The sequence below is a fragment of the Peromyscus leucopus genome, chromosome 5 (assembly GCF_004664715.2).
Source record: "Peromyscus leucopus breed LL Stock chromosome 5, UCI_PerLeu_2.1, whole genome shotgun sequence".
In the NCBI taxonomy this organism is placed as follows: Eukaryota; Metazoa; Chordata; class Mammalia; order Rodentia; family Cricetidae; genus Peromyscus; species Peromyscus leucopus.
The window spans coordinates 89,677,151-89,702,203 of record NC_051067.1 but is presented as its reverse complement, the minus strand read 5'-3'; the positions used below and the strand labels follow the sequence as shown (position 1 = coordinate 89,702,203).

General features: G+C 37.2%; 1 protein-coding gene across 2 annotated transcripts in view; it reads right to left on the bottom strand.

The window, feature by feature from the left end:
* Smarca5 (SWI/SNF related, matrix associated, actin dependent regulator of chromatin, subfamily a, member 5) overlaps positions 1–25,053 on the bottom strand; it is a 37,968-nt gene that overhangs the window by 2,627 nt on the left and 10,288 nt on the right. For both annotated transcript variants that reach the window (XM_028881774.2, XM_028881775.1), the window contains exons 7-22: positions 23,517–23,672; positions 23,297–23,428; positions 21,226–21,294; positions 17,883–17,992; positions 16,193–16,419; positions 14,064–14,185; positions 13,287–13,439; positions 11,313–11,445; positions 9,694–9,842; positions 8,583–8,702; positions 7,670–7,780; positions 7,281–7,394; positions 6,721–6,843; positions 3,431–3,563; positions 3,207–3,325; positions 2,599–2,811 (exon numbers count right to left, since the gene is read on the bottom strand). In XM_028881774.2, the coding sequence (XP_028737607.1) occupies positions 2,599–2,811; positions 3,207–3,325; positions 3,431–3,563; positions 6,721–6,843; positions 7,281–7,394; positions 7,670–7,780; positions 8,583–8,702; positions 9,694–9,842; positions 11,313–11,445; positions 13,287–13,439; positions 14,064–14,185; positions 16,193–16,419; positions 17,883–17,992; positions 21,226–21,294; positions 23,297–23,428; positions 23,517–23,672 (2,184 nt within the window). The remainder of the gene's footprint in view (positions 1–2,598; positions 2,812–3,206; positions 3,326–3,430; positions 3,564–6,720; positions 6,844–7,280; positions 7,395–7,669; positions 7,781–8,582; positions 8,703–9,693; positions 9,843–11,312; positions 11,446–13,286; positions 13,440–14,063; positions 14,186–16,192; positions 16,420–17,882; positions 17,993–21,225; positions 21,295–23,296; positions 23,429–23,516; positions 23,673–25,053) is intronic.

Below are 25,053 nucleotides of genomic sequence, written 5' to 3'. Positions count from 1 at the left end.
ATGCAATAACTATGCCTAGTTATAGTTATTGCTCTGGACTATTTATATTTAAAGGTTAACATACAGAATTCATTCAAAACAAAACAAGAAACAAAAAAGAAAAGAAAAAGTGGGATGGACAGGTATAAGGTATTATGGTAGATTATTGTATATACTAGTAAACAAATTCAGTAAAATAACAGCCTTAGATAATTTGCACTGTTATGGATTCTTATGTTTATACAAATGTAAACTATTTTTATATTCCTGTTTAAGATAATTTGTATATTTATACAAATACAGAACTATATTTGTTGTAATATACATATATTTCTACTCTTATTTGAAATATTTGTATATTAATACAACTGTAAATTTATATCTGTCATACTGTATGTATGTTCTATCTCTGTTTAGAATATTTTGTATATTGATATATATTCAGGATTATTGTCATATTGCATATTGTACTATACATTCCTACCTATGTTAAAGATATTTTGTATAATTTTGAAGTCATCATCCTTTACCGTACATTTGCTTACAAACTGTTTACCTTGTTTACATGAAGCCTTAGTCCTTAGGTTATTTAGGTAGATAAGACTTAATAGATTTATAGTCACCTATGCTTGTCATCTCTATAGTTAGTTAGGTTATCCAGATTTACAGATATATAGGTCGGATGGACAGGTAATCTTCAAACACTTCATGGACCTAGAGAATATGGCATTTAAATAACTTAGAATTCTGTTGACATGAGACACAATTGCTCCTGGCAGCACCAATTTGATCCCAAGAGAATGTTGGGCTTCTAAGACATTTCCATTTAAAAGTTTGTCTTCTTGGCACAAAATGGACTACTGGGCAAAGAACTGCCCTTGCCTCGACTGCTGACAGTAGGAATGCAATGCTGTCCTTTCTGGACAAGCAAGACACAAGGAAAAATGACTACTGAACTCTGCCAAGACAGGGTAAGATGGTCTTTCAGAATTCCTACTTCTGAAAATGGTATGTCAAGATACTCTAGACCTGTAGCCAAGTTGAATACACCAACAATGCTGAGAAACATTAGGTGACTGTCGGGGCTGCCAGCTGTCTCTGTCTATTCTTACAAGATTCCCGAAAGTTGCTTGCATTCATCTTCCATTTCTCAGGTATCATTATATTCCTTCTCAGGTCTTTGATGGGATTGAAGACTAGCAGTTACAGTTACAACTTAGTATATATATAATATCTTAGATAGAACATATTAAGTATTAGATTTAGGTTCTTTAGGATAGGACACCTTTTGGAATAATCTTTGTTTTTTGTTTTTTGGGGTTTTTTTTTTTGGAATAATCTTTGTAACATGCCATTTACCCATGCTGCAGACTTCTCTGGACTTTAGTATGTGTCTCTTGTTTGATATTTTTCGTATTGGTTAAAGTTCCATCATATCTAGGTCATTACTTACTTATCCAGGCCTTACTACTCCTGGACAATATTTGATAATCATTCCTATTGTATATAGTCTTGTATTAGGTTAGGACCTTCTTATTTAGACAAAAGGGGGGGATGTAGTGGGTAGCCCAGCTTTGACCTGGCAGTACCACCCCCATTGAGGCTTCGGTAACTGTCACACCTACAAGGTAGAGCGGAGACAGGACCCCTGAAAATCCGGATGGGCCGGCTCTCTTGGTTCCTGGGTCCTGGACACTGGAGGTAGACCAAGCAGAGTTCTTCAGAGAACACCACTGGACTGCGCTTCACCTTTCCCAGACCCTGTAACCTATCCTTTCACTTGTAAGTTACCCCACAAAATAAACCTCCCTTTTAACTATGTGGAGTTGCCTTAATATTTCAACCAATAACCCAGTCTTAAATCAGTATAAACAACACTGTTCTATGCCAATTAGCTATTTTTTTTTTTGTTTTGTTTTTTTTTGTTTTTTTCGAGACAGGGTTTCTCTGCGTAGTTTTGCGCCTTTCCTGGAGCTCACTTGGTAGCCAGCTGGCCTCGAACTCACAGCGATCCGCCTGGCTCTGCCTCCTGAGTGCTGGGATTAAAGGAGTGCGCCACCACGGCCCGGCAACAATTAGCTATTTTAAAAGAACCCAGATTCAGCATCCTGATAGAACAGGTAGATGCAAACCTAAAAGTCATCATGTTCAGGAGGTGAACGTGATAGTAGAATTTCTCCTCACTTAGAACCTGATTAAGCTAATAGCGAAAACTAGTCCTATAGTATAAAGCAATGTTAAAACATACAACATTGCCGGGTGGTGGTGGCGGCGCACGACTTTAATCCCAGCACTCAGGAGGCAGAGACAGGTGGATCTTTGTGAGTTCGAAGTCAGCCTGGTCTATAGAGTGAGATCCAGGAAAGGCACAAAGCTACACAGAGAAACCCTGTCTCGAAAAACAAAAAAACACCAAAACATACAACATTAAAAGAGGAGACAGCAGCTTTTCATATTACCTCTAAATTTTCAAACTGTGGCTGAGAAAAATAGAGGAAATTATTTAATTTCTAAAACTAAGTAAAAATATACTTCAAGGATCTTTTTAAAAAGTTAACAAATACCGAATGTACTTATTCTGAACTCGGCTGCACTACACAAAAAACCTTGGACACTCACCATTGCAGTTCTGGACTTGAGAAACCAATCAAATCTGAACTGAGGGGAGTTGCGAATGCATTGTCGTAACTCATCATAAACATTTTCCTTGTCAAATCCAAGCTTGTGCAGCATACAGATGAGAAATCGATCCTCTTCTTCAGTGTAGTTTTTTCCTTTGTTAGTTCCATATGATATTCTTAGCTGATGAAAGGGTGCTTTGTACCGTCCAATCTATGAAAGTTATATAATATATATTATATAAAAAACACAAGTCCTATGGAATCCACACTTCAAACTTACTTCAGCTTTACTATAACTAACCTTAAATGTTCTCCCATCTAGGGCCTCTCTTGCCCTCTGTCCTACAGTACTTTATAGTTTCCCACTATTGTTACTGAGAGAAATGAGGTCTAAGCTTTCTGACACTACTTAGGCAGAAGCAAGTCCAGTATCTTTAAACTAGGTTATCAATGTAATATTCAGGTAAACTATTTTAAAAAAAGTTATGGTAGAATTTAAAATTTAAACATTACATTTAAAAATTACTTGTTCTTTAACAAGGTTACCTCATCATATTCACAGACTGGACTTACACAAGCTACTGTACTTATGAATATACAAAGTACCTTTGTATCCAGTGCTTTCTTGATACTTATTCTTCTTTGAATTCTTGCCTCTCCCCTTTCAATCTGAGCCATAATCTTCTCTATGTCCTGGAGCTCATTGCATCTTTCCCAGAACACAGCTGTAAGCATATAAATTAGAATAAATGGAGGAAAGGGAAAATTATAAAAGAGAAAACAGGAAGCGTCTAAAACCCTCTATTCAACTTTCAGAGAGTGATGATTACCTGAGTATTCAATGACTTCTTCTGGAGTCTTCCCTTCTACTTCTCTGGCTATATTTTCAATATCATCACGACCCCACTTCTCATTCGCTTTGATAAACTGGTTAAAATCTCTCTTATTCCAATTAGTAAACCCCTAAACAGCAATAAGCAAAATGTTTAATCATAGGATATAAATTTAGCAAATAATGCTACTATACTTACAAATACATACAGCATTACAGAAAAAAATATCTTTATCTTAACTAAGAGTTTGGAGCGGTTAACTTTTCATGTACACACTTTTACCAGCATGCTATATATTTCTCAGAAATCTGAGCAACTAACTCTAAATGGAAACAGTAAGGAATGCTGCATGAAAAGGTTCAATGACACCTTTTTTAGCCCTGAAATACTATTAGGATTTGGGAAGGAAAATAAGTAACTGATAGCAAAAATGACCAAGCAGAAAAACACAAGAAAAACAAAGCTTAAAAGAACATGTGAAGTCAAAGGGGGGGGAGCATTGAGGTAAGGACTAAATGAGAAAAGAGGGGCAGGAGAAACAGAAGGGAGTGGGTTAACCAAAACTAAACATGTACAAAGTCATATGGAACCTACTACTCTACATGCTACACCCTATGAAACTATTTAAAAAAGAGCCAGTGAGATGGTACCACATACAAAGGTCCCTGAAGGCAAGTCTAATGACTTGACTTCAATCTCCAGAATCTACATGGTAAAAAGAACTGACTCCCTCAAGTTGTCCACACACATGAACACAAGAATACATTAACTGTATTTACTACTAAAAGGTATTCTACATGGGTGGATTACCGCTGATCCCAGAAGTCAAAGAGATCAAACAAAACCTCCATTGCCAGATGTGTGATATCTCCCTGTAAGTAAGTTGTTGGTCAGGAAGGCTCAAAACCCCAAAACAACACAGCGTAGCACCATTGTTCCTGGTTGCCCACCAGAACTAGATGAGAACCTACTGCTGAAGACAGCACACATTTTGGCTGCAAGACATAGGACTCAAGCTGGAAGTCAACTAGAAGCTTCCTCCCTGCTGGCTGGCCTGCACAATGCCAGAAAGGATGTAAAAGCCAGATGACAAGGAGGAGAGCTGTGAAATGCTGCTACCTTCTGGGCATAAAAGAGTCATTACAATCAGGAACTAAGAGCAGCTACAGTTGTTTGCAATAAGCCTGCACAAAACTGGACCTGTTGGTATTAAGTAAAGGGTGGAGGAACTCATAAGGCTCTACCCATCAATGGAGGACTACTGGCTATTTACGGAGCGGATGTGTTCAGTTGTGCAGGCACTGGCAAGACTACCACGTTCCAATGGATAGTTCCACTCCCAAGCTCACAGACAGATCAGTGGGTCACAACAATGGGACTGGGGTGGGTTTGACAGTGGTGGAAAGGATTAGAGAGAGATGTTGGAAGCAAGAGCTGCCAGAATGTAGTGTGTGTGTGTGTGTGTGTGTGTGTGTGTGTGTGTGTGTGTGTCTCAAATAATAAAAATTTTTTTTCTCCATTTTTTTTTTTTTTTTTTTTTTTGAGGCAGGCTTTCTCTGTGTAACAGGTCTCTGGCTGTCTTGGAATGTACTCTGTAGACCAGGCTGGCCTCGAGAACTCACAGAAAGTCACCTGCCTCTACTTCCTGAGTGCTGGGCTTAAAGGTGTGCACCACCACCACCCAGCTAGACTTAATTCTTAGTGCCACTACCACCCGGCTAATACATTTAATTTTTAAAAAAGGGTAGGTCGAAGACCAGATTCTCAAGTTGGAAAGATGGCTCAGCTGTTAAAGGCTAGGTTTACAACCAAAAACATAAGACCAGATTCTCAAAGGTTTGAACCCTAAAGAATTAAAACAAAATATTAAGCAGAATACATCTGACAGAGGATTAGTATCTAGAATATACAAAGAACTCAAAAAAATCAGACCCCAAAACACAAAGAACTGTATTAAGTAATAGGCTAAGGAGACAAACTGCTTACAGAAAATAAAATATAAATGACTAATGAACATATATGTGTATACACACACACACACACATATATATCAATACAAATAAATAATGAACATACATGAACTACCCAACTTTGCTAGCCATCAGAGAAATACAAATTAAAATGACATTGCAATTTTATCTCACATTAGAATGGCAATCACTAAGAAAATATTAAATATCACCAAAGATGTGACAAATAAATCATTATATGCTGCTGATGGGAATTTAAATTAGTCCTACCACTATAGAAGCCAATATAGCAGGTTTTTGAAAAGATTTATTTAATCTTATATGTATAAGTGTATTTGCACAAATGTATGTCTATATCATGTGTGTTCTGGAACTAGAGTTGCCGTCTGTGAGCTGCCTGCCATGTAGGGGCTTTGACTGAAACTCTGGTCCTCCGCAAGAACAAATGTAACCTCTGAGCCATCCATCTCTCCAGTTCCCTGTATGGCAGTTTTTACCCAAGACTCCAAATCAATATATCTGAGATACTTGTACACCAATGTTTATTCAGCAATCATTCTCAAGAACTAATTATAGGGCCAACTACAGAGGAATGGATAATGAAAATATAGAACAAGTAGTGTGTGGAATTTTTTTCAGCCATAAAAAATAGTTACACTGTTTACAGAAATATGGATGCAACTGGAGATAATCTTATTAAGAAAATGAAGCCAACACCAAGACAAACACTATGTATTCTCTCATTTGTTGCATCTAGGCTTTATAGACACTGAAATGATTCATGTACAGACATGAATGCAGAAGGAGAACTAACATTAGAGAGAGGACTAACAAGAGTGGAAAGAGGAAGGGAAGGTGTATGGGGAAGAATGTGCTCAACCCAATGATGTAGTTGGTGTAAAATATCCTTATGTAACACAGTACCAAGGACAGTGACTACACAACATTCTAAAAGTGTTTTCAATTAAGTTCCAAATAGAAAACTGTACCTGAGATAACTCGTAAGTACGGAACTCACAGAAAGCTGGCACTACTGAAGGTAAGTTCTAAAGAATGGCAACTACGGATTACGTGTCTCTAAGCTCAACTGGGAATGAAAATCACAAGCAGCCTGTGTTCCAGCTTCCTTCCCCATGCTGAATCACCCTCCTACTTCTTCAGTGCTGGAGAGCGCACCTAGAGCACCGCACACACCGGGGAAGCACTCCAGTGCCGGGTCACACTAACTCTCCTGGGGGAGCAAAGAGTTGCACTGTGTGGTCTCCACACACCCACAACAGTTCTTTACAACATGGCTGTGCCACTCTAAGGCTGTACCTGGGTTAGAAGCTTCTCCTTCTCCTCCAGCTCCTCATCATTCAGGGGCTCCGCTTCATCAATTTTAAGTTGCTCTTCTTTCTGTGCCTGTGCTGCGTTAGGTAGGTCAGGACTCCGAGGCACCTAACAGATGTTTTCCAATGCCATCAATTGGTAAATTTAAGGGGCTTAACAGACTAAATTCTGTCTTTTAGTTTTTATGTTTTGGTTTTTTTGAGACAAGGTTTCTCTGTGTAGTTTTGGTGCCTGTCCTGATCTCCCTCTGTAGATCAGGCTGGCCTCGAACTCACGGAGATCCACCTGGCTCTGCTTCCCAAGTGCTGGGATTAAAGGTGTGCGCCACCACCACCCAGCTCCAATGTTACATTTTAAAAAGTATTACTCATGAAATTTTTTCTTTTCAATGAAAAGTCAGAAAGTTCAGATACTAGACATGTAAAACTAGAGTAAAGCAAATAACAGTATTTCCTACTAGGCTCAGTTAGTTAAGCAAATGTCATTAAGTAGCTGTGCCTTTGTGGTTTCTGAGTAGAAAATACAAAGAGAAGAATTTCAATCACCTTGTACCCGATAGTTTTCCTGTAATACAGGATTTCTTTTTCCAGCAATTCAAATAAACGTGGAGGAAAGAACTGGAAATCCTGAACATTTGGTTGTTTTGGAGGTCGAGGTGCCTAAGGAAAAATAAAAACAGTATCATCCATTAAGAAACAGAAAAATACAAACACACACATCTATCTATATTAATTCCTAAATCATGACAGCCAATTCTCCAAAGAAGAGAATTCATCTTTTAATAAAAATAAACTGACATTAACCAAAATTTACACAAATTAAAAAAAAAAAAAATCACACGAAACCTAATTCTCCATTCTCTTTTGCTCTAAGAATCTGAGAGAACACAACGTAACTGCCATGACATCCCGGAGTTTCCCTGCTGTCACTCTACCTTGGGAGCTTTCGGCTCACTAACACGGAGAGCTTCCCTGAAATAGGCGTCAACAGCATAGTTGGCTTTCCTCTCTCGTTTAGGTGGTTCAATCCACTCTGTGAATGCAATCTAGGGTGTGGGAAAGAATTCAAATCACTAATTTCATTATACACAGCAGTCAACTGTCTAGTGATTTATGAATAAAAAGATATTGACAAAATACTGAACTATGAATTCTATAAAGGTGAGGACTACAGTATTTCTTATACCATGTAATTAAAACACAAGACTGAATCTGTAATACTTTAAAAATATATGCTACAACCCAAATAAGTAGAAAAAAATTTTTTTCTTAGAAAAACTTCTGAGACTATGTTTAATATGTCTAAATGTTTTAAAAAAGTAACATATTCCTTCTATATCAAATTTCCCAATTTTTCTCTGTAGTAGCAAATATTACTAATGAAATTAAATCATTTAAATCAATTCAAGCTCTAAGAAAAATAGCCTATGGCCTTTTTATTGCCACTGAGTTTACTTTCAAGCACCCCAATTATACTAACTCTATACAATAATACTTTCAGTAACAGTATATAATAAACTTTACCATATACATTAAAAACACACCAAAACTAGCATAGTGGCACACATCTGTGATGCCAGCATTGGGGACATAAAGGCAGGAGATTAGGAGAGTTCAAGGCCACCCTCAAATATAAAGCAAGGGTGGCCACTCAGGGCTGTAGTAAGACTCCAAATAAATAAATAAGCAAGCAAACAAATCAGATCTTACAAGCTAAAACACCACTTAAACAATGAAAACCCTAAAAAGTGAATAAACAAAACTGGTTGCTGTTTGAAATACTTATGAAGTCTCACAACTAACACAAGACTCCAAGTTTTCAGTAAAACTCCATTCTAAAATAAATACCTTCTGTTTCTCTCTGTAGTCTTCCCCTTCAAAGTTATAAACACTGGACTCTGTATCCATTGTAAAGTTTCTAAGTGAGCTTTCACCCATCTTGGAGAGCTTTTCATTCATCTCTGCAGTCTATATAGAAAAAAACACTCATTATATTGAAAGCAAAATAATATTAAGACCTATAGTCAAAATGGATTCGACTTTTGGGGCTAGAAAATTGGCTTAGCAGTTAAGAGCACTTGTTGCTCTTCCCGACAACCTGGTTCAATTCACAAGACAGCCCACAGCTCTATTTAACTCCAGCTCCAGGGGATCCAATGCCCTTTCCTGGCCTCCTTAGGCAACAAGCACACTCATGATATATATGTATGTATACCCATACACATAAAATAAGATTAGACTTTACAGTTATACAAAAGCTTTTTATAGAAAAAAAAAAGATGGTAATTCACAGAGGAAGTATTTTCTCAAGTAGTTTTGGCCTAAACTGTTAGGTTCAAAGCAAATTCAAATATCCCAAACTCCAAAAGACATCCAAAATTCCAGAAATGAGCTCAACTTAGACTATAGGAAGATTTCTGGCAGCTAGATTAAAGCCAGCATTCCTCAGGAACTTGTCAAGCCCGTTCCAACTACCAAAGGAAGTCCTTTCCCTTACCTCTGGCAGCCTCCTCCCTATGGCACCTATCAGCATATCAAAGTACATGCTGGCCTCCAGGCTCCCTGTATCACAAATACTTAGACATTTCAAGTCCCGGCTACCATGCTAGCACCCTAGCCTTTCTCCCTTGCTCCCCTAAGTAAACTCCCTCAGCTCTTGGGCTGCCCTCCTGCCAGCTACTCATCCTTCTGACAGCCTGGCTATTCTCCCCTCAGTTCTGCTAGTCTCACTACGCTCTCCATTCTGCTACTTCCCCAGCCCTGGCCATGTCTGCTCTGCTGCCATGTTCAGTCTACTTCTTTCTCTGCTCTGGACTCCTCCAGATGCTCTGGATGTTCTCTTTAGTTATGATTAAAAAAACAAACTTCCCCTTAACCATACCAAGGACACCATATCATGTCATCAGTTTATTCATAAACAATTTCTATTACAAACATTATCCTTTACCATGCATCTTACCTTCTTTGCACCTCTTTCCAAAATACCATCAATATCCTCATCAGTGATTTCACTTTCTTTTGATGCAAACACATGTGTGGCCCCGTGTCGAATCATTTGAAGCATTTCATCTTTCCCAATTTTGTTCAGGTTCTGATCTACAAGCCTCCCTGAAAAATAAGATGTGTTGTATGATATTAATTTTAAGCTTTTACTATAAACTTAAATTTTTAAACGTCAGAGGCAACAAACCTTATAGCTTTACTTCATTCCTGTTTACTGTTAATTTACAAATGATCAAACTCACTAGTACATTAAATTTAATGTCACATTTTTAAGCTGGATAAGTTTTTAAATATTTCTAAAGCTTAAATATTGTGTTACCTACTATATATTGGCTCAATAAAATGCTTTTTGAAGAATATATTATTTGAGATATTTGAAAATCAAGTTGCTGAGCCTATTGGTACATGCATTTAATCCCAGCACTTGGGAGGCATTATCTCTGAGTTTGAGGCCAGCCTGATTTACATAGTGAGTTCTAGGACAGCCAGAGCTAAGTTAAGAGGGAATCTCACAAATTTTAACATTTGTAAACATTATAAACATAAGAAATATCATATCGGAAATATGCTATTGCTCATTTTTCCCAATCAGCTTTTTCTTAGAAAACTGAAATACACAAATCTTGCTTGTGTTTTTATTTTATATAAGAACAGGTGACTTTAACCCCAATTCTGGGAAAGCAGAGGTAGGAAATTCACTATGAGTCAAGGCCAGCCTAGTCTATTTAGCAAATTCTAGGCTAGCCAGGGCTATACAGTGAGACCCTGTTTCACCCACCCCACCTCAAAAAAAAAAAAAAAAAACCACAAAAGAAAATGTCTAGATATGAGGAACCCAAAGCTTTTGAAAATTTAGTCTGATCACAGAAAAGAATTCAACATTAATAAATTAAATGAAGATCTTCAACTGGTAGGAATTTAGCCAATCTTATTAGTGTTTTCACAAATACAAGCAAAGTATATATTCCTAAAGGTTGATCTGATACAAGAACTTGGAAGTTTCCTTCAAACAAGCCAAATAAAGTCCCACCCTCTCTCTAGTCCTGTGTCTAGTCAAGAGTCTCTCTCTACTAAACTGTTAAGTTCCTTAAAAATAAGCATACTTGGTCAACTTGTTGTTTTAGTCTCAGCAGTAACAACAGTGCCTGGAATATTTTCAGATAAGAAAAAAGTAAAACACTTTTTATCTTTCATTTCTTCAGTATCCCCCAGTGCTTGTAAATCATTACCACAGCTCTATTTAATGTACGCTGTGCTGAATGTCACACATTTTCTGTATTACCCCATTTAACTCTTTAAAAAATTTTAAACATTACTTTTATTTCCACTTATGTGAAATATGAGGTTCAGGCAAAAGGAAACTGCTAGCTAGTAAATACTAAAATAACTTACCCAAGCTCAAAACCTACTTTCTTAATAACAAAATTAAAGTTTAAAATGTCTGGAATATAAACCATCTTTCTTGGCTGTTAGTTGGATTCCAGGTGCTTAAAATCTCATCTCAGAAAAGCATCATACAGAAACATGTCGCTGTCAACCCAACTTAGGGAATTATCTAAAAGTTCTAGGCCTCACCTTGTTGAATGACTATCGAATCCAGTCTGAGCTTCATCTCGGCACGTTCTACAATTCTTTCTTCTACAGTGTTATCAGTTATAAAGCGAAACACTCGGACAGTCTTCGTTTGTCCAATTCTATGTGCTCGGTCCTAGAAAAATTGAATTATCGTCATTTTGAATACAATTAAAAAGTGAAATAATACACAAACATGTACAATGAGAAACAAAATTAAAACAAGTATTAAGTATAAAATATAACACCTATAAAATAACACAAATTCATACTACATAAATATTTCTTAAATTCTCAGATTTGATCAAGTTAATCCAAGGCAAGCTTCCTAAGACTGGAAACCTCAGTTGTTTAACAGACAAGGCTAACCACATGAGTAACGCAAATATGACACTAGCTAACAGGCAAAATTGTAATTAACACGTCAGTGTGATAATGATTTCTTTTACTTAAATTTAACGTCACAATCTTTTCCTTCACGAAGTTAATGAAATCTGTTTTTGTTTGTTTTTCTATTTTGAGTCAGGGTTTCTCTGTAGACCTGGCTGTCCTAGGACTCACTCTGTAGACTGGGCTGGCCTTAAGCTCAGAGATCCACCTGCCTCTGCCTCCAGGGTGTTGGGATTAAAGGCGTGCGCCACCACCATCTGGCAAAATTAATGAAATCTTAAATATCACTTATTAGGAAAATAAAAAATGTTCTTCACAAATGATATAAAAATATTTAAATACTACTCAACTAGCTAAATACCTTCAATCCAATTAATTTGCATGTTAATTTCTGGTAAACTCACAAACTGCATACCTCCAACAAAACATCGTATTTCTAATAATTTATCAATTTCCCTTAACCATCCTTACAAAGTGTTCGACACAAAAGTGACCAATGCAGGTATCTCCAAGTTGCACTTACAAACACCAACTCTATGTCAAATCAATAGTCAGAACCTGTATATTTCACATTAGTCTGTGGGTCATGAATGTTCTCAGCTTTATAATCGACTTCCTTATTTGGTCAGACACTCCAAAAATGGGCATAAATTTTAGGTGTCCCAAGTGGCAGATAAGCTAGCTACTCACCAAACTGACTTCCCTTTTCTCCTAAAGCACAACTATACTTATTTACTGATCCTCTCATACACCAGAGTATTCAAAATACCTTGACTGAGCTATTAGGCCAAAGAAAGAAAATTCTATGACGTGACAGTGGGTGCTCAGCTCTAAATCTTTATCAACCTCCCACCCCCGTCAAAGGCTCTCAAAGAACATCAAAAGGAGGTGGGAGGTAACGGTGGGAGAGTGGAGAGGAACACTGAAATGCTGTCTCCTGTACATAACGTCTCCATTGCAGGCACTGACCTATAGCAGTTGTGGTTACCTGCCAGAATTCCAGCTGGTGAGACCCCCATCCCTACCCAAGGAGCTACTGGCAAGTACTGCTACTAGGGAAGGGAGAATCTTTTTTCTCTGGGTATAGCCACTGCTAAGTTGCCCTTGCTCCAGTACATGGCCCAATAAACAGGGGCACTAACTGGGCTCACTGGGCTACTGAAAAAATAAAAAAAGATTAAGTTGAGAAGGGAGGATATAGTAGAATGAGTCCAAGAGGAGAAGAGGAGGCAGGGGAACAAGAGATGTATATGATCAAAAACCTATATACATGCATGATACTTTATCTAAGACTAGTTTAAAATACTATATATTTATAAAAATATAGAATGCTGTAGCTGAGGAGATAGTTGATGAACTGAGTCAATCCCTGGAAACCAGATGGTGAAAACAGAACAGACTTCCTGAGTTGTCCTCTGACCTCCACATATGCACCAGGCAGAGATGTGTCCACACACTTTCTAAATAACTGAATTTTAAAAAGAAAAAAGAAAATTCTACTAGGTTAAATCAGGGAGGTTTATAAAATAAATGGACTCTACCTAAGACATCTACCAAGCACACAAGTATTTATTTGTTACCTCTTACCATAGCCTGAAGATCTACTTGGGGATTCCAATCTGAATCATATAAAATTACTACGTCAGCAGTTGCAAGATTGATGCCCAAACCACCAGCACGTGTGCTTAGCATAAAAACAAACTTCGTGCTATTTGGCTCATTGTATGCATTGATGGAGTCCTATGGGAATAAAATAACAAGTGTTAGAAATTTTTGTTATATTTGCTGTGAGATGGGATATTCTTTTTTGTCATCTCACTAAGTAGACCCACCTCTACCTCCTGGGAGCAAATCCACCTCTCAGGCAGGAGCAGAGGAGAAGGGTCCACGAAGAAGGGACATGTGACCTTTCTCCCTTCCCTTATAAGAGGTCACATACAACAACAGGAAGCATGCCTCCTTTGGGCCATATAGCCCAAGGTCATTGGCGAAGCAAATACCAATGCATATAAATCCCTGACTGAAATGATGGCTCAGTAGTTAAGAGCACTGGCTGCTCTTCCAGAGGACCCTTGTTTGATTCCCAGGCCCATATGACAGCTCACAACCATCTGTAACTCCAGTCCCAGGGCTCCAATGCCCACTTCTGGCCACCTTGGGCACCAGGAACATACAAGGTGCAGACAGACATGCAGGCAAAATACCCATATACACAAAATGAATTATAGAAGAAAAAGGTATTTTAAAAAAATCAAATATTCTAATACAATGCAAACATATATTAACTTGGTACACGCTAACAGAACATAAAAAATAAAGTGAATCATTTTATCTGATTTTTTTATCTCTCCAGCCTTTACTTACCTGTCTCTCATCATGGGGTGTCTGCCCATCCAATCTGCAGTACTCATAATTTCTCCACATGCAATAATCTTCCAAAATGTCTAACACCCTTGTCATCTGACTGAAAATGAGTACTCTTGAACCTGATAGAGATAAACAGCCCTTTGTCAAGAGACTTCTAATAGAACTTTTTATTTAAAAATTTAAGGTTAATGAAAGTAAGACTAACAAATTACCAATCAATTACAAACTACCAATCAATTACAAATTACTTATTTAGTTAAAAGGATAAAAATGTCATTAGTAAACACCCAGGTCAGTCATTCTCCACCTGTCTTCCATCATGGCACAAAAAGAGTTATATATAATGTATATAGCACACAAGGTAAGCTGTCTGGTTTAGGAGACAGAATCATTAGCCTGTTCCTCATATATATTTAAGTCTTCCACCACTACACCACCTTTCTTTAAACATGATCCCTTAAGCTCCCCAAAACCCTCTAAATCCCTAGTACAATTCTAATTATGAAGACACACTTTAACTCAATAGACCTAAATGTGTGCCTCATATTTACAAGTCCTTCACTTATCTGCCATGACTCAAATTATTCTACTAGATTCCTCACAAGCTATGGAATACCATCAGCAAAACCTTTGACAAAGGAGTTGTTTTGAGAATACCTGATTATGGTAGGAGCCTAACTCAAAACTGAGGCTGACAACCTGATGCATATGTTCTTGGACATTTCTGGTCTCTACTTCCTTAGAGTTCAATGTCACTCTCACCAAAATGTAATTGCCCCACAAGTTCCTGCCACTTCTACCTACCAAATCAATCTTTAACTATTCAGCTATTTCCATAAACAATTACAAAAAAGTAAAATAAAATAAGCTGAAAACCACAATGGTGTTTTTGGCCATCATTATCAAGGTCCATCTATTTGTACAACTATCTTTCCTTCAAAAACCTTACCTGTAAACACAATTAGAGAAATCTGAAAGCTCACTGTACTCTTGATATTACAGAAATCTATTTCATTTAGGGCTGATATTTATCTTTAAAAGCTATAATATACAAAATACCATAGTGAATGAGATGCTTCAATTCATCTAGGAGAACTATATATATGTGTGTATGTGTGTGTGTGTGTGTGTGTGTGTGTATTATGCATTATATGTATAATATATATAACGCAGACAGCCACTCTCATACTAAAAAAAATCAGAATACTGTAAATAGGAATGCTTTGAGTCCTTGTAAATGATATTTAAGTAAATATTTTAAGCTCTATAAAAAACACAATAAAAATGTTATAGGAATTTAGCAGTAACTGTATCCAGAGTATACATTAGAATGAATAAACCATCTTTAAAAGTACTCTGGCCTTGAAGAATCCTTGTGGAAAACAATGATTGTGTCCCGTGATCTGTAGAATTACTTTGTTGAAGGGGTATTGTAGCCATCCCATGACTTTGGACACAAGACATCTCAGGCACACCTGAGGCTCTTGTATTATTGTGTATTGCAAACAACACATAATGGACTAGAGTCATGAGGGCACGTGATGCTCTTCTTTAGTAAGACATGTAAATTAGATTAGGGATGTTGGTATGAGGAAATATATTGTGTAACTTTCAATAACTATGCCTTTGTATGGCTGTTCGGGTTCAATACAGAGGCTGGAACTTTCTGCTGGCACATAGGCCTTAGAATTTCATCTTGGAGTGGGAGTGTCTTCTTTCTTCAACCAACCTGAGCTACACAGAGCACCCCAACATTTAGCACCCAACATGGGGCGAAAGAAGAGTCTGGACACAACAAGACTCTACCTCCAGAAAAGTATGCAACATCACTTTCTGAACAAAAGAAATGGGAAATGTGTATGCAGGAAAGGCATTCCTGGTAGCTTATGATAAAAAGATTAAATATCTAAGAAAGCTACATAAACTGAATGGTAACTACTCTTGAGTATTTACCAACTTCTATGAGAGTTAAGAATGAAAATTAGGAAAAGGGGATTTGGCATCCAATATTTCAACTTTAAAAACTGTCAGAACAGACATTTTAAAGTGTTGTGCTTTTGCCCTCTTACTATTACAATTTATAAAGTTTTTATTACTTTTGAATTTAGTGCCAATAACACAGATACCTTGCTCTTTTAATTTAGGGAGCAGCTTGTCTAATACCACCATTTTGCCACTGTTGGTAACTAGATGCATATCTGTTGTGTAAGGTGGACCAGGTTCAGCTCCATCGAAGAGATACGGATGATTGCAGCATTTCCTCAACTGCATCAGAATGTTCAATAACCTCATTTTGTCCATCTTCCCTGCTGAGTTTAATATGTCTATATCCTTCATTAATATCCGAGTATACCTATTAAAAAGAAAGATCATTTAATTCCTGACACTTTGCATACATGATCCTCTTACCCAAACCAATCACAAAACACTTAAGAATAATAAACACAGATTTTATAAAAAGTCTCTCGTTTGTACAACGACGAAATTAAAAACAATGTATTTCTCAGAATACATCCCATCATTAAATGGTGGATCATAATGCTATATACTATGTAGCTGGTGTACAAGCATTAATTCATAAGGTACGGTTAATTGTCATCTGTAACCTCTTGTTTCTGTTTTTATTGCCTATAGTATATGTTCACATTTATGCCCTTGGACCTTAAAGACATTATTTTAAATGTTCACAATAGCCCAGTTGAGTAAAAATAATGATACATTTTCATGTAATATGTGTGTATAAAACAATCAAACAAATGTAAATAAAGTTTTATATATCCATAAGTGTATATGTGTACATACATGTATATTTGTGTGTGTGCATATTTGAAAGGTTATCTCAGACTAGTCTCAAGCTGACATAGCCACAGGTGATTTTGTACTCCTGATATCATACCTCTGCCTTTCCAGTGCAGTGATTACATCACACCTAGTTTATGTGGTGATGAGGATTGAACCCAGGATTTTGTGCATGTTAGATAAACACTCTAACAACTGAACTACATCCTGAGCCATTTTTTGTTTTGTTTGTATCATGGATCTTGCTTTGTTCTGTTTATTAGCTTTCCAGACTGAACAGAAAAATGCTATACTTTTTAAGTATAGAAATTATGACTCAGTTTCTCATTTATTTTTATTTTATGTGCATTGGTGTTTTGCCTTCACATGTCTGGATGAGGGTATCAGATCCCCTGGAACTGGAGTTACAGACAGCTGTGAGCCATCATGTGGGTGCTGAGTCCTCACATGATTGAACTTGGGTCCTCTGGAAGAGTAGCCAGTGCTCATAACCACTGAACCATCTCTCCAGTCCCATGATTCAATTTTTTTTTTTTTTTTTCTGGTTTTTCGAGACAGGGTTTCTCTGTGTAGCTTTGCGCCTTTCCTGGAACTCACTTGGTAGCCCAGGCTGGCCTCGAACTCACAGAGATCCGCCTGGCTCTGCCTCCCGAGTGCTGGGATTAAAGGCGTGCGCCACCACCGCCCAGCTCCATGATTCAATTTTTAAGTGAACTTCAGGTGAAATTAATAGAACCAAGCCTCTCAATGTTAGGGTAACTAAATTAAACTTCTAGTTTCTATCACTTGTCTGAAATAAAACATAGAGAAGGAGTACCCACCACCAGAATAGTCCTGGGCAGCAGAAACCATGCTGCAAGCCAGGCTGGTGTGCTGATTTGCCTCCTGCCACCTTTTTTGGGCATTGCATTAACAGGCTAAGGTTAATCCAGTAAACAGTAATTCCATAAAGACATTAAAGACTGTAAAATGAAAATGTAGGAAAAACAGTACTGTCAAGCATCTCAGAATACATACCACTCCCTCTGCATTTTGCTAAGACCCACATAGATTTTTACTTCTTTCTTTGGAGGCAAACTCTTTTCAACATCAGCTTTAATTCGACGAAGGAGGAATGGACGCAAAACCTTAGAAAGGGCAAAAAGAAAAAGATAACCTTATCTGCAATATTGGTATTATTTCAAAATCTTAAAATTATGTACCAAATACATAAAAAAGAAATTTGCTTGAATACCAAGTAATTTTTAAGATTTCCCTGTCCCAAATACATAATTTATTACTACTGCATTCTTGAAAGGTAACAATTTCATTATTTATCCTATATGTAAGTATTTATATAATACTTGTTATAGTCTCATTAAATACTAGGAAACAATGGTAGGTTTTAAAACTACTTTCAAAATTGCTAATTCATGCTAGTTTAAAAGCTACTTGCACATATACTGTCCAACCCAGATTAGGTGCTGTATGGCTGGCTAGCTTTTAAATAATTACCCATTACAGAAGCAGTCCATGTGGCAAGCACAAAATACCCAGTTCAGTTCAGTCTCTAGCAAGTTAATAAATCCTGGAGTCCTTCCCAATCCTTTCCTAAGAGTAAGCAATATTTTTACTTTTTAAACAATACTTACTTTTTAATTTTATACAACAAATTATCTACCTACTACTTGCAACTTTTTTTATTCAATGTTTATGACTGGACTGTAGTAGTTCTTTCGTTTTTTATAAAATGTACTGCTTAATATAACAATAAAACTAAAAATTGTTTTTATAGCTTCTTTGTACCAGTTTTACTGGCTTATAAAAATACTGACTTATCACAAAACAAATCTAAAATGTGTAAGAAAAACCATCAGCAATTCTTACCAGATTATAGCAGACAATAAAGCTAGTCTAGGCCTAATCAAGCACCAGCTATTGCCAAGACAAGAAGACCTCCAGTCCTACTTGGCTGTCTTCTAAAATTGTCCAGCTAAATGCAGCTGGATAAACGCACGGAAAGTTTGGAAGAAAAAAAAAAAAGCCAGCACTCAGGAGGCAGAGGCAGGCAGATCTCTGTGAGTTCGAGGCCAGCCTGGGCTACCAAGTGAGTTCCAGGAAAGGTGCAAAGCTACACAGAGAAACCCTGTCTCGAAAAACCAAAATCACCACAACACCCACGAACTCTGAAATTATTAAAATGCAAGCTATTAAGGTAGAAATTTGTAGAGAGTAAGGGACTGGTTTTGTAGGGTTATATAGCTGATAAATCATTCCTTAGAATATCTAGGCTGAGTTTTAGAAAATGTATCATTATTGTGCATGTATATATGTCTATGGTGTACATGCTATAGCACACGTGTGGAGGCCAAGACAGCATGTCAAATCAGTTCTCTCCTTCCACCTTGGTGTGGGTGCCAGAGATTTAACTCAGGTCACTCACAAAGCCTCCAAAACAAGCACCTTTCTGTAATATAAGCCACGTCATCAGCCTCCCAGGCTGACTCCTAAATGCCCCTTTCGTCATAGTATCACAGACACTATAAATGAGGATTTCAGAATGCAAGGGCAGGACAAAGTAGAGAAATCATTTCTCTTCTCCCTGGGGTTAATAAAGCACTTCAGACTATTCTGAGAAAAATTAACAAAGATACCAAAATTACTTGACTCTGTTGCCTAGGTACTTTAGTTTGCTCTAGATATTTACTTAAAGGGAAGCCATGAAATGAAGGATATGGGAGGGAAAGGTAGAAAAAAAAAATCAAATTTCTCTGCATCATTTTTCATCACTCAGATTTTATCAACACTCTAATCTTTCAAAACTTTCAATCCTTTGAATAAAAAAAAAATCTAAACAGTATTTAAATGCTTGATTGCTATCTGAATTAAAAGTTCCTAGGACACTATCACTATTCGCAGATATTCTTAACAAAAAATCTCAATGCACAAGAATTTAAAAGTATAATAATGTATATAGAAAAAACAGGTCAAAGTAGACCTAGCATAAGGGCTCACACCTGTAATCTCAACACTTGGGAGGCTGTGGCATGAGGATTACCTGTTTTAAAGCCAGCCACAGCTGCATAGCAAGATCATGTCTCGACAAAACTTAAGAGAGAAAGGCAGAAAAGGAAAGGGAAGGAGAACAGGAGAAAGAGAAGACAGAAGAAAAATGCCCACCGAAGCCAGGCACTGTGCAAAGTATATAAACATGTTTCCTGCCTTTGTACTTAGGATCCATCAAGGACAAAACTTCAGTCCCCTGTACAAGTCTTACAATGTCAAATGATCAAATGACTAAAGATGGAATGAATACACAAAGTACCTAGGCCTGCCTCAGCCTAGATGGTCAATAAAGAAGGTAGTAGATGTAAGTCAGTCTTAGGATATGTATAAAGAAACCAGAGATTCTAGATAGAGTAAAAACAATGAACCAAGAGTAAGTGAAATTAGTCAGATGTTTTCAGAAAATTTAGGTAAAAGTAAAATTAAAGCTGGCGTATTCTGAAAAGATTGGGATGTAGTGAGAGCGAGCAGGGCATGAGTTCATCTCCCAGGTAACTTCTACCATGTTTAAAAGCATGTTTACTGTCACACATGGCATCAAGGAGAAAGTATAAGGATGTTGTTAAACAGACTAATATGCAGTACACAGTACAACCTTCTATCCTCCTATTCCCTATATATTATCTACACCAAAATGTCAACCCATGTTGAAAGCCTTAATGTTAGGTTATGAAGGGACTTCTAGGGCATGGAAACAATTTCTTACTTGATCCTGATAGCCAAGAGCATCCTCATCTAGCCTACCAACTTTTACCTGTGGACTAAAAGGCTCCTTTCTTCATTACATTAAAGTACATCCAGCCCCCAGCTGGATCAGGCCCTCTGAATAGGTGTGACAGTTGATTGGCTTGATCAGTTTGGGAGGCAACTAGGCAGTGGGACCAAGTCCTGTGCTCATTGCATGAGTTGGTTGTTTGAAACCTGGAGCTTATGCAGGGACACTTGGCTCAGTCTGGGAGGAGGGGACTGGACCTGCCTGGACTGAGTCTACCAGGTTGATAGCAGTCCTCGGGGGAGGATTTGCCCTGGAGGAGGTGGGAATGGGGGGTGGGCTGAGGGTAAGGGGAGGGAGTGGGAGGGGGGAGAATAGGGGAACCCGTGGCTGATATGTAGAACTGAATGGTATTGTAAAATTAAAAAAAAAAAAAAAAAGTACATCCAAGGTTCTAACACTAAAACCATCACACATCATCTCCCTAATGTCATTTCAAACAGATTTTAAATTCAAACAAATATAATTCTGTATCGTACTGTTAACAGTAAAATAATTAATTTAAATATCTTCCCATTAAAAATATGTTCTAACCATACTTACCATATGAAGCCTCTCAACTAGCTTTTGATCCCCAAGGCAATTGTTTGTATCAAACCAGGAATCAAAGTCCTAGATCAACAAACAAAAAATATCTTAAGGTCAAAATTAATATTAATCATAAATGCCCTAGAGCATCAGATATAAAAATGATTTCTAGAATTAGTATAGCACATGAGTTGTAAGCCACAAAAAAACAATTTAGTTGAAGCCCTTGTTTTCCAAGTATCATGTTTACTACTAGTTCCAGGACAAGTAGTTGAATCATATTATTCCGTAAGCATTTTTTTTTTTTTTTTTTTTTTTTTTTGGTTTTTTGAGACAGGGTTTCTCTGCCTTTCCTGGAACTCACTTGGTAGCCCCAGGCTAGCCTCGAACTCAGAGATCCACCTGGCTCTGCCTCCTGAGTGCTGGGATTAAAGGCGTGAGCCACCACCACCCGGCCCCTAAGCATTTTTTCCACAAACACAGACTCACAATGAAGAGTCTAAAAGCTAGTTTATAGAAATAATTAGAATACACAACTCAAGGTTTCCAAAGAAATGTCTATCTTATTAATTAATCTAAGTGAAACTGAGATTAAAAGCATATCATTACTATTTAGGTAAAATCTAAATAAAGACAATTTCCTTATCAAGTATCTTGAAAACATCTGTTATAAATTTGCTATGTTAAGAAAACATCTTATAATCAGTTATAACTGAGGGCTTCAACAGATAAGTGTTAGCCTAACAAGAAAAACAAATTACCTTGAAATTATCTCTAAAACATTAAAGTATTAGGAGAATTAAAACTTTCAAATCTGAATGTATTTTTTCCACACAAATTCCTGTTCTTTTTAAAATAAGTCTTAACGTAACAAACCAAAACTAATACCTTTACACAACTTATTTATATAAATGTACTAACATGGATGTCTACAAAGCTCTCCTTACTCATTCCAGACAAAACAATTGTTCAAAACTGAACTCTGGTTTGGCGGCTGCAATTACTAATAGCACAGACTACTGATACATAATTTTCCCTAGTATAATGAACAATTAACCACTAATACCATCATTCTTTTATGTAAATAATTTATAGGGTAAAGACTAAACCATAAGGAAAGACATGAGTGATGTTTACCATTCACTGTCAACTTGACAGTCTAGAATTAGCCCAGAAATGGGCCTCCCATCATGACTGGTGGATTATCTCAACTACAGTAAGTGGTGTAGGAAGACCGATCTTAACTATGTGACCATTGCTAGATTGAAGATCTTGGACTGTTTAGAATGAAGAAAAGGAGCAGAGCACTAAGATACATTTATCACACTGTCTGCTTTCTGAATGTGAATGATGTATGATGGCTACGGTCAGCACCTTCACCTTGACAGCATGTACCCTTCAACTGTAGGCCACAACAAACCCTTTCTCCCTTAGTTGCTTGGGTCAGAGTGGTTTGTTTTTTGTTTGGTTTGGTTTTGGTTTTGGTTTTGATGGGGTTTTTTTTTTTTTTTTTTTTTTTTTTGGTTTTTCGAGACAGGATTTCTCTGTGTAGTTTTGCGCCTTTCCTGGAACTCGCTTTGGAGACCAGGCTGGACTCGAACTCACAGAGATCCACCTGCCTCTGCCTCCCGAGTGCTGGGATTAAAGGTGTGCGCCACCACCGCCCGGCTTGGGTCAGAGTGTTTTATCACAGCAACAGGAAGAAAACCTATGTGACAGGATTAAACAAATCCCTCCACATCTGAAGGCCATTTCTGAATGCTAAAATACAATGTGTGAGGTATACATAGATACTTGGGAATGCTTTAAAACAAGCTGTTAACCTAGAAACTCTTCAGGCAAAATTAAACAGCCTTGATTGCCAAACAGGAATAAGAAAGAGTATGTCATTCCAGTTATAGAAACTGATGGAAAATGAGGTTAAAGCCAAGGCTCAAAAGTGAATTCTCAGGGTACACAACCAACTTAGCTGGTTAGTAACAGGTTAGCTACGTAAGTATAAAAAAGTAATGACCATCTCAAACACTGCTATTATTAAAATATAAAGCATTAACAAAAATATCATTAACTGCAAAGAGATGCTTACATCAGCTGAATTAAACACATCCGGCAACAAAAAATTTAGAAGTGACCAGAGCTCGTGCAGGTTGTTCTGAAGAGGCGTCCCAGTTAGCAACAGTCGATTTGTAGTCTTGAATTCCCTCACTATTTCTGACAACTGAAACAATCAAAGTGCATTATTAGAACATTCTGAATAAGTATCAAACCCTCAGACACAAAAACGTTCCTATCAAGTATCCAGTTACCTTAGACTTTTCATTTTTTATCCTGTGGGCTTCATCTATAACTAAGTACCTCCAGTTAAATTTTTTGAACACAGACTTCTCTTTAATAAGCATTTCATAAGATGTGACACACACATCCCACTCTCCTGGTAATAAAACATCCCTGACAAATGCAGCCTGTAAAGCAACAGAAAAAAATTACATCACTCAATATAATCATACATTAAATTCACCAAGTAATCTAATACAGAAAAAGGAGTGAGACTACTAAACAGAATAGCTATTATTAACTAAGTATTTAAAGCTAGCTATCCTACCACTAAAGTTACTTCATTAGTCACCATAATGTCAGTTTTAACTTAGTTTCAGAAAGCTGAAGTGAATTACAAAATTCAGAAGCCTATCTCTTTAAAATGTCTTTCCACAAATCCACTAGGTCTTGAAATTCTTAGGAAACAGGGTTTGTAACATAAAGACAATTGACAGTTGTTAGTAAACAGTATCATTCGTTTGATCTGTAGATGTATTAACACATTGTTACTATTCTCATTTTATAGATAAGGATATGAAAGTAAAAACCAGAGGAGTAACTGAGTCCCCCAAACAAAAAGCAACCTAGTAACTTAAAATAACCCACATTATTTACTCAGGAGGGAAAGAAATCTGGACTGCTGATAGAGAGAAGGCTCAGTGGTTAAGAGAACTTGCTGTTCTTAGGGAGGACCCAGGCTCATATCCCAGCACACACATGGTGGCTCACACCCATCCATAACTCCAGTTCCAGGGGTGTGACTCCCTTTTCTGGCCTCAGAAACATGCACCTGGTGCAGAGACATACATCCAGGCAAAGCACTCATCAATATAATCTTAAAAAATTACTTAATCTATACTAATTAGCACAAAATCATTTATTATAGTCATTTAATCAGTGAATGTAATCCATTATCTCCAACCTCCAAATCTAAGTGTTCTCTCTCTCTCTCTCTCTCTCTCTCTCTCTCTCTCTCTCTCTCTCTCTCTCTCTGTTTTGTTGGGTTTCTGTTTGGTTTTTTGAGGCAGGGTTTCTCTGTGTAGCCCTGGCTGTCCTGAAACTTACACTGTAGACCAGGTTAGCCTCAAACTCAGAGATCCACCTGCCTCTGCCTAATAAGTGCTGGAATTGAAGGCCTGCACTGCCACCACCACCCAGCAAAGTTCTTTATTCTTAATAGCGTCATTATTTCCACAACTTTGTCCCCAAAAGATATGGCTAAGAAATCAATATTTTAAACTGGTATTTGTATAACATCTCACCAAAATAGTAGAATTGACTCCACTCAAATTTAACAATTACTATTCTATGACTACTACCACTGTACCCAAATCTAGAAATCTGGCCCCTCAAATTTCTAATGATCTTAACACATTCAAAACCTTAAAGAAAAAAAAAAAGCTAATACTTCCAAATAAACAATCCTTGACGTTATAAAATCACATCCAAGGGGAGAAACAAACTGAAAATAAAGTAAGAAATTCTTACAGCTTTCTATAGTCTTTAAAGCCTTCTCCTAAAATTCTT